The 14,437-nt window shown below is 37.0% G+C and overlaps 1 protein-coding gene across 1 annotated transcript in view; it reads left to right on the plus strand.

The window, feature by feature from the left end:
- The window catches only part of KCTD8 (potassium channel tetramerization domain containing 8), a 96,089-nt gene extending 82,653 nt beyond the window's left edge, over nucleotides 1-13,436 (plus strand). Inside the window, exon 2 of the mRNA XM_053940673.1 lies at nucleotides 12,127-13,436. Within this exon, the coding sequence (XP_053796648.1) occupies nucleotides 12,127-12,587 (461 nt within the window). The 3' untranslated portion in view covers nucleotides 12,588-13,436. The remainder of the gene's footprint in view (nucleotides 1-12,126) is intronic.
- The last annotated feature ends 1,001 nt before the right edge of the window (nucleotides 13,437-14,437 follow it).

A 14,437-nucleotide genomic window follows, 5' to 3' on the forward strand; every position in this document is an offset into this window, starting at 1 on the left:
TCTAAACCCACAGGTTAAGCAGTCATTTATAGTTTATCCTGTGAGTCATGGGAGGGAGATGCATTTGGGATGTGTTTCTGTAATATGGAGTGATTGTCTTTCTTTTTGTCACTTCTGCCATTTTAGAGCCTTTGCAAGTATACTGTCAGTTTTTAATCTTTTTTTTTTTTCTTTTTGTAACTCAAGCCTGCATCTGAGGTGAAGAAAATGGTTAAGAAAGAGCAGCTTAAAAACACTGAACATTCTTGACCCTGAGATTCTCTGGTACTATCCAGTATCCTAGGTGTTGAAAGAAAAAGAAGGTACCTCTGCTTTTAGCTACAAGGGCTGAAGTAGAAGCTGGAAGATGGGTCTGTGTCATGGAACTGTTCCAGTGATCAGCATTAATGAATTTAGCTTTCTCCCAGCACTAGTTAAGGAAAGAGCAACACGATCAAATATCCTGCCTTTGATCATTCCCCTAACTCCTTTTTGTGGTGTATTAAGAATATCACTAGATAAGTCTCTCTCACTGACTTTCAAAGGCCAAATTTACAATTTGGTGGCATTTAATATCAATTAGCTATTTATTTTAGGGAAAATACTGCATATAAAAGGTAACTAATAAGCATTGCTCATGGTCAGAACAAAATATTTTAGTTCTTAACTGAAAACCAGTCAAAAATAATGAGTCAAAAAAATACAAGATCAGAGCTGAACATTAACCGACTAGATTGTAAATGAATGACACATCTGCTAGATGTTGCCAAGATGTTACTGAAATAAAGCAATTGGGCCTATTCACTGTAACAAGTAAAACTATGAAAGAAGCATGCTTTTTTATAAAAGCTGTACTCATTTGTCGTCTATACCAGTGCATTAATTTCTGAGATTCTCCTTCAAGCATCAAAATTATTTTAAGTACCTATATTTTCAGATTTTGGGCAAGGGAAAAAAATCTTTATAGGTGGAAAGAGAAAAAAAATCAACCATTCTACATGTCAAATACTTTTACATCAAATTACTTTCATTCTAAAATAGCCAAATCACTCAATCATACTGCTGCTAGTATAATATTTGTATTTTATTGCTATTACTCTGCTGTTAATGGACAATGATATAGCACATGACCACTACTGAAGAATGTGGTGATTTACCCAGAACATAATATGGAAAATGTGAACCATCTGGTTGACTCTGGAAGTCTGTGTTGCCTGCTAGGAAATTGGCAGTTGACTTTATAATATTCCTTTATCTGGGATAGACTTTTTAATTTTGCTTCTAGGATTTTGCAGAAGATTGTGCAATCTGTTTGTTAAATAGTTCTTTCTTCAAGGGTAAACAGGAGGTTTGACATCTTTGGCTGAAAAATATTGACCTACTGATATAATCCAGAAATGGCTAAATCTGTCACGCATAATACTTAGTGGGTGGATATTGGCAGTATTGGTGGTTTCCTGACTGAATCTTTTGCTACAGATTCAGCTTGTCCTATCTATCCCAAACTTTCCTATTCCAAACTTTTCATTTTCTTCTTGTATGTCCAGCAGTGCATCAATGTCATAGTCATCTCTAACTTCCCAAATAAAAATACCATCTTCAATGTTGGACTCTGTTTGCAGTTGGATATGAAAATCAGTGGTCTTTCCTGTCATCTTATTATCTGTCTAGAAAAGACACTTTGCAGAATGATTTCAGAATTTTCAGATTAATCTATTTAATAAAAAACTGTGGTCTCTTTACTAGAATGCAAAAAATTGCATATGTCAGAATTTCCCTGTCTCTCTCCTATTTAAGTACTGTTTGGCCTAGCACAGAACCAAGCTGGAAAAGTAACAAATGGAAGAATATGGGTTGCTTATTTGTTCAAAACAAGATTCAGGTGAAATATCTAATGAATTCAAGCCGGGCACAGAGGATTTATTATTCATTTTTCTGCCATTCCATATAACAAAAATAGTTCCATCTCTATATATTAATTAGTCTTTCTGTGTCATGAATAATGATAATATTTAAAATACAGCTTGACTGGAAAGAAGCAAAGAAATTTTTCTCATTGATTTATTTCACTCATTCTACTCTACCCTTTCTAGAAGTTAGTTTAACATCAGGTGGTAGCAAATGTGACAGTAAAATATTTTTATGTTGTTGTGGGGTTCTTTTTTTTCTTTTGAGACAAAGCACTTATCATTTACAGGCATGTGGCCCTAATCTGAAAGATGAATTGGTTCATTCACTTCAAGTACCACATAACCATTCACACACCATCAAGCTTAACACTATTAAAGGGTAATTTCCCCTGTGGGAGCTATGCCCAGTACAGATGCTGTCACTACACAGTGTCTTTTTATCTTTCCATGGCAGGTAAGGAGATTTAAATAAGAGGCTTCATCAAGAGTGCAATCACAGACATATTCTTCCTATTGAAATATCCATGAAATAGAAAATAAACACTCCTAAAAATCTTAAACAAAACATTACCAAGAAGATTTCGGTGCACAGTTCACACTGAAATTTTGTGTTGAAATCAAAGCATGTAAGATGCATAATGGCTTGTAGGCGACAGGAAATATTGTGGGATAATTTGCATGTCCTATTAAATTCTGAATGTAGTAAAGCAGTTCCAAGTAATCAAGGAGTATATTTTGCCTTCATCACTTATAATCATTATGATTTCTTTTTAATTTGCTCATAATTTCTTTAGTTTATTATTATGGGTTCTATAGTCTATCAAAATTGATAATTATTCTGTGGTGAAGTTTTCTTTAGAACATAATATTCATAAGTTTTTGCTCAAACATTTGGACTAAAGTTCAATCTGCAGTAATTTTGCCTCATTTCATCTAAAGATGAATTGTCTAGGGAGGCCAATAAAAATATGCTGTCTAAGTACAGAAAAGTTATACAAATAATTCTTTTATTTTCTTTAAGAAGAGACAGTATTTTTTCACCTTATTTTCTCCATTAAATTGTATTTCTAATAAGGTCTTTCTTTCTTTTTTTTCATTCACACTAGAATGAACAGGCTTGTGGATTTTTTTGGGTTTTGGGTTTTTTTTGGGTTTTTTTTTTTTTTTTTTTTTTTTTTTTTTTATTAATTTTGTTTAACTTAAGGTCACAGAGTATGTTGTCTTTGAGTTAAATGGGATCAACAGCTTTGTCTCAAACTTTCTTAAAAATTTTTGCAGTTTTGGACTCACAGCTCAGAATCGTCTTATCAGTGAAGCCAAACCAATTTACACGCCCTGCAGATAGGGATTTGAAGTTTTGCCAGAGCACAGGGCATGTTTACAAAACTGTTTTGATAAAGTATGAGTAACCTAAGTACTATTCTTCATGACAGAGAAACCCTGCTGAGATTCACAAGCCTCTCTGTGGCAGTCTCGTTTGCAGGCCAACATGCTTGGCTTTCTTAAATCACATAAATTTCAGGTTCTGCTCAAAGCACTGAAGTTGATATGTCAACAGTGCTGGCCTTTTATCCAATAACTTAGCACAGTAATAAGTCAAAGCCTTCTAGATACTAATCTCCCTTATGCCTGAGGGAAGTTAACTTACTTCTTCCAAATGAATATTTTACCCTGAAGTAATTGAGAGTGAAAGGGACATGATTTTCAGGCTTTTTGAAGCTATTCTACTTTGCATTGACTATTGCCAAGACCCAGTTGGGTCAAAAAACACGAAAGTGTGAGCATTTGGCTATCTGTAGCGATGCGTCACTCACCTCAAAGAAGGAAGAAAATAGGAAATGCTGAATTTCAATCCTCCTTTCTCAAAAATGCTTTGCTATCATATACGAAGCATTCTTTGGATCAAGCCTTTAATTCAAGAAGTGGTTTGGAATTTTGTACCAGATGAAACCCAACTTGGAAACGGAATGCTTTTTTTACTTGAAGCATATTATGCCAGCATAAGGACTCCTACACAGAATTTTATTCCATGAAAATTTCTGTGCTGAGCTCTTGAATCTTTCCCATAAGTGCAAGCTGTCTAGAGCAGAGCTTGTCAAGAGCACTTAGGTATTTCTCACACTATATATTCAGTTAGTAGTATTTTTTGTTTAATATGTTCATAATGGATGAAGTTCATCCATGGTCAGAGGGACAGCCAAGGCTGCACACTCCTTAATTCATATGTAGGCCTGCATATTAGCCTTAAAATAGGCATTCAATGGGACATGGCCTTCCTTCTCCCCTCATCCCTCATCCTCCAGAACGAAGTTAAATGTAAACTGTGATAACTAAACTTAGTAGTGAAGTTTTCTTGATAAACTGTATGGAGCTAAATCCACATAAACTCTTACTGCTAGGTCCAAGGAGTGGATTTAGCTTTGATTTTTGATAAATAGGACAGAGTGCAGTAGTCAGGAAGTACCTTGTAAATTTGCTGGCCATAAAGGTATAGTTTTAACCTACAGGTCTAGTGGTAAGAGTCCAGCTGAGTCCTGTGCAGGTCTTGAAGTGAATTCATGTGTTGAGCTGAGCAGGATTTTCTTCTGAAAGTGGAAATACTATTAATATGCCACTGAAAATGTCAGGGGTTTAGAGCTATCCTTTCAGAGCTCTTAAAAGTAATCTTTTTTATAAATAAAGTGAAATTAGACATTAAAGGTAATCATTTACCATTGAAGTGTGATATTAAGTACTCAAAGTTATGGTAATGAAAGTGTTCCCACAGTAGCCATAATCTGTCATCAGATTTCACAGGTGACTTCTCTCTAAGCTTTCAGTGTCGTGTAATACTTCCAGTCTTGGTGAAAGGTAGTAAAAAACCCAGATATATTAGATGAGTAAGCCATCAATGTGAGATTAGACGAGTATTCTTTTCTGTAATTGTATATTAATTATAGTTAATTTTATTTAGATTCTAAAGATTAAATCATAAAACGCAATAGGTTTCATCTTACATTCTCTCTGTGTATAACATAATTTTGAGAGAGGAGGTGGGGGAGCCATTCATTCAGGGGTTTAATATATCTGTGTTCCAGACTAACGGTCCTGTGTAGCCTCTAAAAATAAGGACTTTTCACTATGTGAAACAATGTGAAAAATATTGCATTTTAAGCAAAGTCATGTACAAATCACATAATGCAAAAATTATGAATCAAACTGCAAATAGTATTGTTGAATTACATATAATTTCTTCTGCCGATACAAATAAAAATAACTTCTGTTCTCATTGCTATTATGTTCCTGAACCATCCCATACAATGTCAGTTTAAAACCCTGTTGCCCTTCTATTTTCATTTTTTGAAAATCTACTAGAAAAATGAAGTTTATTTACTGTTTCAGTATTTTAAATCATAATTTTGATAACAATTTTGCTGCAATTTTTTTGAAGATATTCTTGAAAGAAAAAATGTCCTTAATGGTGTTTGTTGAATTTCTCAATACATATAAAGTATTTACAAAACATTTATTGCTTATGCAGGAGTTAGTTTTGTTTATGGCTATATCATTTCAAACGAACTGATTCAACTAACTGGATTATTTCATTAATTCAGTAGACTGTATCAAGTAGTGCTGAGTTTGGGTTTTTAAGTACATTTGATGAAACAGGAAAGTATGAAGATAAAATACCCTCCAGAACTTTTTTTTTTACTAAAATTATATCACAGAATGACTCAAGATTTTGGGTTTGTTAGTTTGATTTTTTTTAAATTGTTTTAGGTTTTTTACTTAAATCAACAAACAGGCTTTATTTTATGGTGCTAGCAAGGGAATTCATAAAACTCAAATTTTATGAAACTCAAATTTCACTTCTTTTATGCATATTTTCTGAAATAACAGTAAGAGCATGTTTCTAGCAGATTTTATCCTTCTTGATTGAGGTGGTGCATATTGAATACATATAAAGTGTTGGTTATGTTTTTTTCCCAAATGACCATTTTTATATCAGCTTCAACTCATCTACATGTCTAGCATCCAGTTATAACTATTGTACTCCAGACTATGATTTTCCATTATTCATTTCAACACAGTCATTACTAAAATAACTGACTGCAGCAGTCTTTACATATTTTCACAACTTTTTACATTTTGCAGTAAAAATAAACTGAATTATAAACAAAAAAAAATATCTTTCAGACACTGTAGGAATAAAGTAGCTGAGTGAGGAAATTAATTCATGCATCTGACACTGTGCATACAGGAAACCAGGTATTTGACTGAAGAAAGGAGAATCCTAAAGAGTTATTTGGGTTGAAAGGGATCTTTAAAGGCCATCTAGTTCAACCCCACCTGCAATTACATTGAATTGCTCAGAGTCCAGCCTGACCTTAAATGTTTCCAGGGATGGGGCATCCATCATCTCTCTGGGCAACCTGTTCCAGTGCCTCATCACCCTCACTACAAAAATTTCCTTTGTTATACCTAGTCTAAATTTACCCTCTTTAGTTTAAAATCATTATTCCTTGTCAAATTGCAACAGGCCCTACTCAAAAGCATCTCCTCTTCTATCTTGTAGACCCTTTAGGACTGGAAGGCTGCAAAAGGTCTCCCCAGAACCTTCAGTTCTGTAGGCTGAACAACCCTAACTCTCCCAGCCTGACTTCCTAGCAGAGGTGCTTCATGTTCTTCATCCGTCTGATCATCCTTGAGGCCTCCTCTGAGTTTGCTTCAGTAGGTCCATGCTCTTCCTGTGCTGGGGGCCCCAGAGCTGGGCATAGCACTCCAGGTGGGGTTTCACCAGAGCAGAGAGACACAATTCCCTCCCTGGCCCTGCTGCCCATGCTGCTTTGGATGCAGCCCAGGATGTAGTTCACTTTCTGAGCTACAAGCATGTTAAGATCCGATGAGAGATGCCTCTGCCCGAATTAAGATGCACATGAGTCCATATGCCAAAGTCAATAGTACAGATTTTATTTAAATGCGATGTAGGGAGATAGAAATAAATAGAAAAGGGGGGTGGGGGGGAGAAAGAGAGAGATCACGCAGAAGATAGTTGCCACCCATAAATCCAGCATCATCCTTTTGGCCCTTCTTCGCTCTGGACATCTTGGTGGTGAGGGTCCCAAGGTGGTTAAAAACTTTTTACTGTCTGCACAGTTCTGTTATTCTATTGGCTAAATGATTTCCTCATTTCTAATGCTACTTAGTCCCATACTCAGTCTTTCTCTTCTTTTGGATTGGTGGGCCATGAGTTGGCAGTCACAATCTCCTCCCTGCCAGAACTTTTACCCTGTTGGAGATGACTTCAACATAATTACTGAGTTGGTTTGCCCTGTGGCCTGCAAATTCTGCATTCTCTTTGCCCATTGTTAGCGATGCATCCTTCTCCCCAAGCCTTGTTAGCCTGCCCCTCAGTCTGAGGAACCACCTTTATTTTACCTCAAGTTCCCACCGTGGTGGCTTATCTTACTGTCCAAGCTCCGGGTATCCACGGAGGCATATTTGGCAGGGGGGTTTGGTGGTTATTGGTGGTCCGACGTTCCATCCGTCCCATAACTTGGGCTGATCTTTGATATGCAGATGTGATATGCATATGAGAAGTTGCTCCTTTACACAGTTTGCTCCAGCAGGAATTCTTGCCTGGATGCATTACCCAGGATGTGCTAACCAGATCTTCTTCCACCAGGCCTGGAGTCAGTGCCATCCTGTCACTCCATCTGTGCTTATCTCTTGGCAAAGTCCTTCTGTGGTAACAGTGCTTGAATATGATTTCTTTTGTTTTAAGACTGTTGTACAAATATTTAAGTAAATAAGTATCTACAAAAACTGAAATATAGATAAGCAGAATATCATTATTTTATACTTTTAATGTTTCCAGTGTGGTATTTTTCTCTGATGCAGGAGACAGAGCTAAAAAAAATCTTTGAGTAGTTATTCAGACTGCACTTTATGAATATCTGCAGCAATTTATGTAAATACATGGTTACAATTTTCAACCAATAATTTTTGGCCACCGGATGATTTGCTGTGGTTTTTGGCCTGTTCTTTCTCTGACTGGAGCTCTGTTGCTCAGTTACTGTTTGACTGGAAGTCTGAGAGAATTTCTTCTGGCTTCTGTTTTGGTTGTCATAACTGATAGAAGCAGGTTTTCACTTCAGAGAATCAAGTTTATAAGTTTCTAGATAATTTTCCATACATATTTTCTAGTGATTGAGGGTGATTCTTTTATTAGTTGGTTCTCAGGAAATGTTGGCTAAAATCTGCGCAGAGAGCAACACAGATGAGGAGTAAACACAGTCAAAGTGTAATATGCCTTCCTGATCATAGAATGTCTTTGAACTATTCTTTCAAGTTTATTAGACTTTGGAATCTAGTAGCCACCTGTTCTGGTTTTGGCTGGGGTAGAGTTAATTTTCCTCTCAGTGGCTTGAACTATGTTTTGGATTTGTGGTGAACAGAGGGTTGACAACATAGAGATGGTTTTGTTATTGCTGAGCAGGGCTTACACAGAGCCAAGGCCTTTTCTGTTTTTCATACTGCCACACTGGTGAGGGGACTGGGGGTGTGTGGGAGGCTGGGAGGAGACACAGCCAGGACAGGTGACCCAACCTGACCAAAGGGATATCCCAGACCTTTTGAGATCATGCTCACTGTATAAAGTGGGGGGAAGAAAGAGGAAGGGGGTGGGCATTGGAAATGATGGCATTTGTCTTCCCAAGTCACCGTTACATGTGATGGAGCCCTGCTTTCCTGGAGGTGGCTGATCATCTGATTGCCAATGGGAAGCAGGGAATTAATTCCTTGTTTTGCTTTGCTCATGTGCACGGCTTTTGCTTTCCCTGTTGAACTGTCTGTATCTCAACCCATGAGTTCTCTGGCTTTTACCTTTTTGATTCTCTCCTGGATCCTACTCTTGGGGGAGTGAGCAAGTGGCTGCATGGTACTTGGTTACTAGCTGGGGTTAAACCATGACATCACCATAGTGGAGGTGATGAGTAAGCCCAGGTAAAGGGCTAGCTCACTTTCTAACTTTCTATGAGAGATGCAGCCATATAAGAGCATTAAAGGAAAAAGCGTCAACTGGAACTGCCTGGAGGAGAAGTGCTACCTGGGAGCTGTTTGGAGAACTAGGCAGTGAAGAGGGCAACAGGATATATCTTTGCAGAGGAGAATGAGTTGGAGAGGTCTGAGATGCAGTGACTCACTTCAGCCTCTTCAAGCTGGGGAACCAGCAGCTGGTGGAGGTCCTGGAACAAGCAGGAGCAGGAGAGACAGGTTGCAAGTCAGTGATTTTTTTTAGTCTTACATGTGGACTTGGCAGTGTCAGGTTAGGAGTTAGACTTGATGATCTTATTTTCCAGCCTAAATGATCCCGTGTGCACAGTGGAGCAAATATACCTTCTCTGAGTTTTTAAGAACTACTCTGCACTCCTGGAAAATAAGTAGTTTCAGGTAGACTGAACTACTTGAATGTCTTTGGTGTTATCCTGGAATAGCTGAGGAGGTACAGTGAAAAGTGTGGCAGCAGAAAGGGCAATAACAATATGTTTTTTCAATTAGAAAGGTAGCTAAATTTATCAAATAATCCCTGATGTTGAAAATTCAACAAATCTCTTGTATATCCTTCTATATATATATTTTAAAATTCTATTGGGTTTTAGCTGGCAGAAAATACTGTGAGAAAAACCTCCCCTCTAGCAGAACTGTTGCTTCTGTTAATAACACACTACTGAGAAATCAGTGCATAGGCATATAAAGAATTCTTTGTGAGGGAGGATTTGTTAATTTTTAAAAGGAGAGGTGTGGGAGAAACTTGTGTTTCGATTCAAGTCATTATGAATTTCAGCGATTCAGTGGAGCATATGGAGCTCACTGCTGTAAGATACTGAACCTCAGGGCTGTGATCCAAAAAAGTATTTAAATATCTGCCTATTGTCATGCTCCTGAATAATCTTATAGCAGGAAATGGATCTTTTTATATTCTTGAAGGTGTATTTCAATGTGCTTTTCTGAAATAGATCCGTAGTACATTGTGGGTTTGAGTTCATGAGAAGCAAGGAGTACCAATAAAGAAGTACAGAGCAACCAACAAGAAATAACATATTGATAGATGAAGTTGCAGCAAAAGAAATGGGCAGGAAAGAGATTTGAAGACTACTGAGTAGTGCAAACAAAAAGCTTTAATTTCTTAGTTGTAGAGTGCGTTGTTATATTTGAAGAAGCCAAGATTATAAACTAGATTAGATATGGATGTTAATCATGTTACTGAGAATCAGAGTAACAATACTGAAATCACTGACTGATTAATGACTCCATTTGATAATTGCATGCTGCAAAGCCAGAGTAGTTCCATAATGCCAGCTGACTCTCAATTTAGCATATTCATATAATGGTTTGAGGTATGAAATGAAATGCTAGATACAACAATAGAAGGAAAGCATGTAAATCTATTTAAGAAGGTGATCAAACTTCTGAAAGAGAAAGAGGAGGGAAATCGCTGCAGCCATGTGTTAAATATTTGAATTGAATATAGTGAAGTAGAAAATTGCTTCTGTTTTTCACTCTGCATAATGTAAGTACAAGCCCTGTAGTATTGTTGTCTCTCTTTGGCTCTTGATTGTTCATGGGTTTCTGTAGATGGATTACAGAAATGGGACACAGCATCCTTGGGATGCTGGCTAAAACAAAAGAAAAGCAGGTTGTTCAATGCTGCTATTGTTAGACTAATCTTTCTTTTCCTTTGTGTATTGCTTTGCTTTGTTTTTTTTTTTTTTTTTCCCACATCCATCTCATATAAAATACTGCAATCTTCTTAGGTTCCTTTGAGTCACAAAACTGCATTGTCAAAAAGACCACTGGGTGGGGTGGTCATATTGCTCTGCACTTTTTTGTAATTGTAATTGCATTTCTAATTTGTAATTCTGAACAACAAAATGCTAAGTGAATCAAAAATCTTGCAACTCTGTCCCAGTGACCCAAGATAGAACTGTCAACTGAGTTTTGGTACTGGCAATGGCAGTTAACTGGTGCTGGTGGTGTCTGGATAAACTGTAGGGATAATCTAGTTTTCATAAGATATTTAGATACCCAACATGTTTGGACACTTTTAGGATTTGCAGCAAACACACACCTGCCACTAAATCCCCACTCTATGTTTTCATTTAGATCCTTAAACATCTTTGAAATTTTTCTCTTTGGTCCCGTCCAACATTCCTTAAACTCCATAGATATTTCTGTCATCTTTAGATAGTGTCCTAAATTAAGATTGTGACATTTATATGATGTCAGCATAGCATCATTTCACTTCACAGCTGGAATTTTGAAATAAGTCTTCAAAACTGAAAATGCTTGTACAGATTTAGTGGCTGTCACTTAATTTTCACATTCATATTCTGCATATGACTTCAAAGCAAAAATGATATATGGAGGGAATAAGAGCCTAGGTCTGATTTTCAGGCATGTGAATTGCTGAGCAATGCCTGCCAAGAAGCTGGTGGGCCACTCCCCTGCCATGGCAGACTGCCTCTTTACCCGTAACTTCATAACCTCCTTTTCCCTGCCAGCCTGTGCAGTAGGAGGTGTACAGCTGAATTCTGAGATTGCACCAAGTCTGGGTAACAACTGACAGTAAGAAGTGCAGTGAAATCATTATAGGATAAAAAAACCCAAAACCCTAAAGACTCTGTCAGCAGTGAGCAATCTCTCTGTTATCCTAGGTTTAATACTCCCTTTTCTGTCTAGGGCTTCTGCAGACTTGATATCTGCAAAGCACAGTATGTGTACACTGTTCAGGGAAGGTGAATTAAGAGCTACCAAAAAAAAAAAATTAAAATCAAATCCTTGGAATATTTTTATTCAAGTGAAGAGCTTGCAAATTGTACAGTAGTATTTCCCTTATACAACCAAATCTAATTTATCACAATTAACTTCTTGCAGTGTAATAGGAAACTAGTTCATTTAAACTTGCATGCAGGGATTTCCAGTGCAGCTAATTTGTGAGCATCGTGCATGCTTCGTTACCTGGATTCTGAGGCAGGCAGTGAAGTTATTCTTGCTGTAACCATTTTTCGGAGTGAGAATTTTGAGGACCAGACCTTCAATTTGTGTACCAGTTGGGTATAGTTTTGTTGCCTACAAGGAAATGAGACCAACTTTTGCCAGCTGAGACTCTGAATTGTGCTTTTCTATATGGTATCTGATCAGTTTTATTTGTAAAGCAGTGCTTGCTTAACGCTTTTTTTCTCCTGCTTTATATTAGGGCCCCCCCAGCGAACCGTTTCCCCCAAACAAGACCATGAAGAAAGGAAGCACGACAAAGTTTTGGACAAGGGCAGTGAAAGTGGGACTTCCTGTAATGAGTTGTCCACCTCAAGCTGTGACAGCCACTCAGAAGCAAGCACCCCTCAAGAAAATGCCACCAGCACTCAGCCATCCACAGCCCACCAGCCAAATACCCTGACATTGGATCGTCCATCTAAGAAGGCCCCGGTGCAGTGGATGCCAGCACCAGACAAACGCAGGAACAGTGAACTCTTTCAAACTCTCATTAGCAAGTCCAGAGAAACAAATCTTTCCAAAAAGAAGGTGTGTGAGAAGCTGAGTGTTGAGGAAGAAATGAGAAAATGTATTCAAGATTTTAAAAAAATCCACATTCCAGATTACTTTCCAGAGCGCAAACGTCCCTGGCAGTCTGAACTCTTACAGAAATATGGGTTATAATAATCAACTCTTTCCTGACGTATCTCTGAGGCATTTGATGTTTGTTACATTGCCTCTTACTGATGTCCTCCTCCTGGCCAACTCTGCCACTAGAGCTATTCCTGCTGCTTATTTCTTTCTGTGAACAGTGGATGTTGGATAGTACGTGTTTTTCTTTAAAAATATATATATAAAAAGATAGAAACTTCAAAAATGCAAAAGATGTCTCATCTAAACCACTTCATAATAGCAAAGAAAAAAAATTGCATGGTCAAGAAAGATGGTTTTTGAACCACAGTCAGTTGAGCTTTATTATTATTTTGGAACGTAGAAAACAAAAATCTCAATCATCAGTTAACACCTCATTTTATGTCACCATTAAAAATTACTCAGACTTGCTAAGGATGAAGACAAACAGGGTTTAAAATTCAATTGAACTGGTTTTTGGAACTAATTCCCAACATTCTCTCAATGTTAATGCAATAAATCAAATACCTATTTTGCATGAGCACAATATTACAAATAAATCACACAAGAACAAGAGGTTGTCTGTTGCTTGGAGAATTACTTGTTTGATACCAAGCCTATAAACGTAAAATGTCTAAGGGATTGAATTTACTTTGTTCTGGATCTGTGATTTTTTTGTGTGTACAGTGTTCTGTATGTAAGGATGGTGTAAATATGCCTTATATTGTTTTATTATTGCACCAACAACGTTCATCTATTAGTGCTTGTCAGGATTATTTCTGTGAAATGCAAATTTATGGCAGATTGTGAAAACTGGTTTGATGATCTGAAAGTTTTTGTTATGTTAGTCGCTAAAAATGGAGAAAAATAAAAGAGACTTTAATGTATTTATTAAAAGAACCATCTAGTAGATTTTCTTGGCTGTTGTTATTGCCTCTCCTTTTTAAATAGAATCAAGCAAGTTTTTACTTTTTGTTCAATATTTTTGTAACTAGTCTGCTGGAAATAAAAAAACAAAACAAAAACATATTTCAAGAGTGGGAAAAATATTTAGGGTAGTGCAGTTTAATTGGAACTGCCATACAGACCCTTAGAGAAAGACAGTTATGCTAAGAAGCAGCAGAGGATGAACTAAAAAATTGAGTGGTTTTACTAGGAGAGTGGAAAGCAGAAATTTCTATTTCTTAGAAATAGAAAATTTAAAATACCACAGCAGAGTGTTCTACATTTACAAATGAAAAGTTTCTGTGAATAGTCAGCTCTGTATGGCAAACCTGTTATCTCAGCTCAGATACAGGAAAATAAATTCCTTTCTCATTACAGGAGCACCAAGAAGACAACTGTGGTTCAGACAGCCACAGCTGAAATGGGTAAGGACTGCTGGAGTTTACAAAAGAGCTGCTGAGTTCTTACAGATTTCAAATTATTACTGTGAGCACACAAATGTACACATCCACATTTAGAAGGGTTAATCTCCACACATGTTCTATAGCACTAACTGCACAGTTGTGTCAGAAGAGATGTTTTACATCTTATAGTAATTTTAAATGGTTTCGCTAGAATGATTTATGGTTTTTAAATGGTTTTAGCTAAAGTAAAGATGATTTCTTGTATTATAATTTCCAGGGTTAATCCTGATACCCGTATTATTTTTTAGTCCTCTAAAAGGCCACTTTAAAAAACTTCTAAGAGTTTTTTAGAAGCAACTTCATTCACCAATTCTTTTCTTAACCTATCTAGAGCTAGTTTTTCTCCTATTCAGATAATTAGTTGGCTTCAACATATTTTGACTCCATTTCAATAACTTGAAGGACCATACCTGGGATAAGTCTAGTCTGAACTGATGCAGACCAGTATGAGACCATTTGGCATCTCAGGTTTGCCTTTATGTTCCTTGCTTGCTT

The sequence above is a fragment of the Vidua chalybeata genome, chromosome 4 (genome assembly GCF_026979565.1).
Source record: "Vidua chalybeata isolate OUT-0048 chromosome 4, bVidCha1 merged haplotype, whole genome shotgun sequence".
In the NCBI taxonomy this organism is placed as follows: Eukaryota; Metazoa; Chordata; class Aves; order Passeriformes; family Viduidae; genus Vidua; species Vidua chalybeata.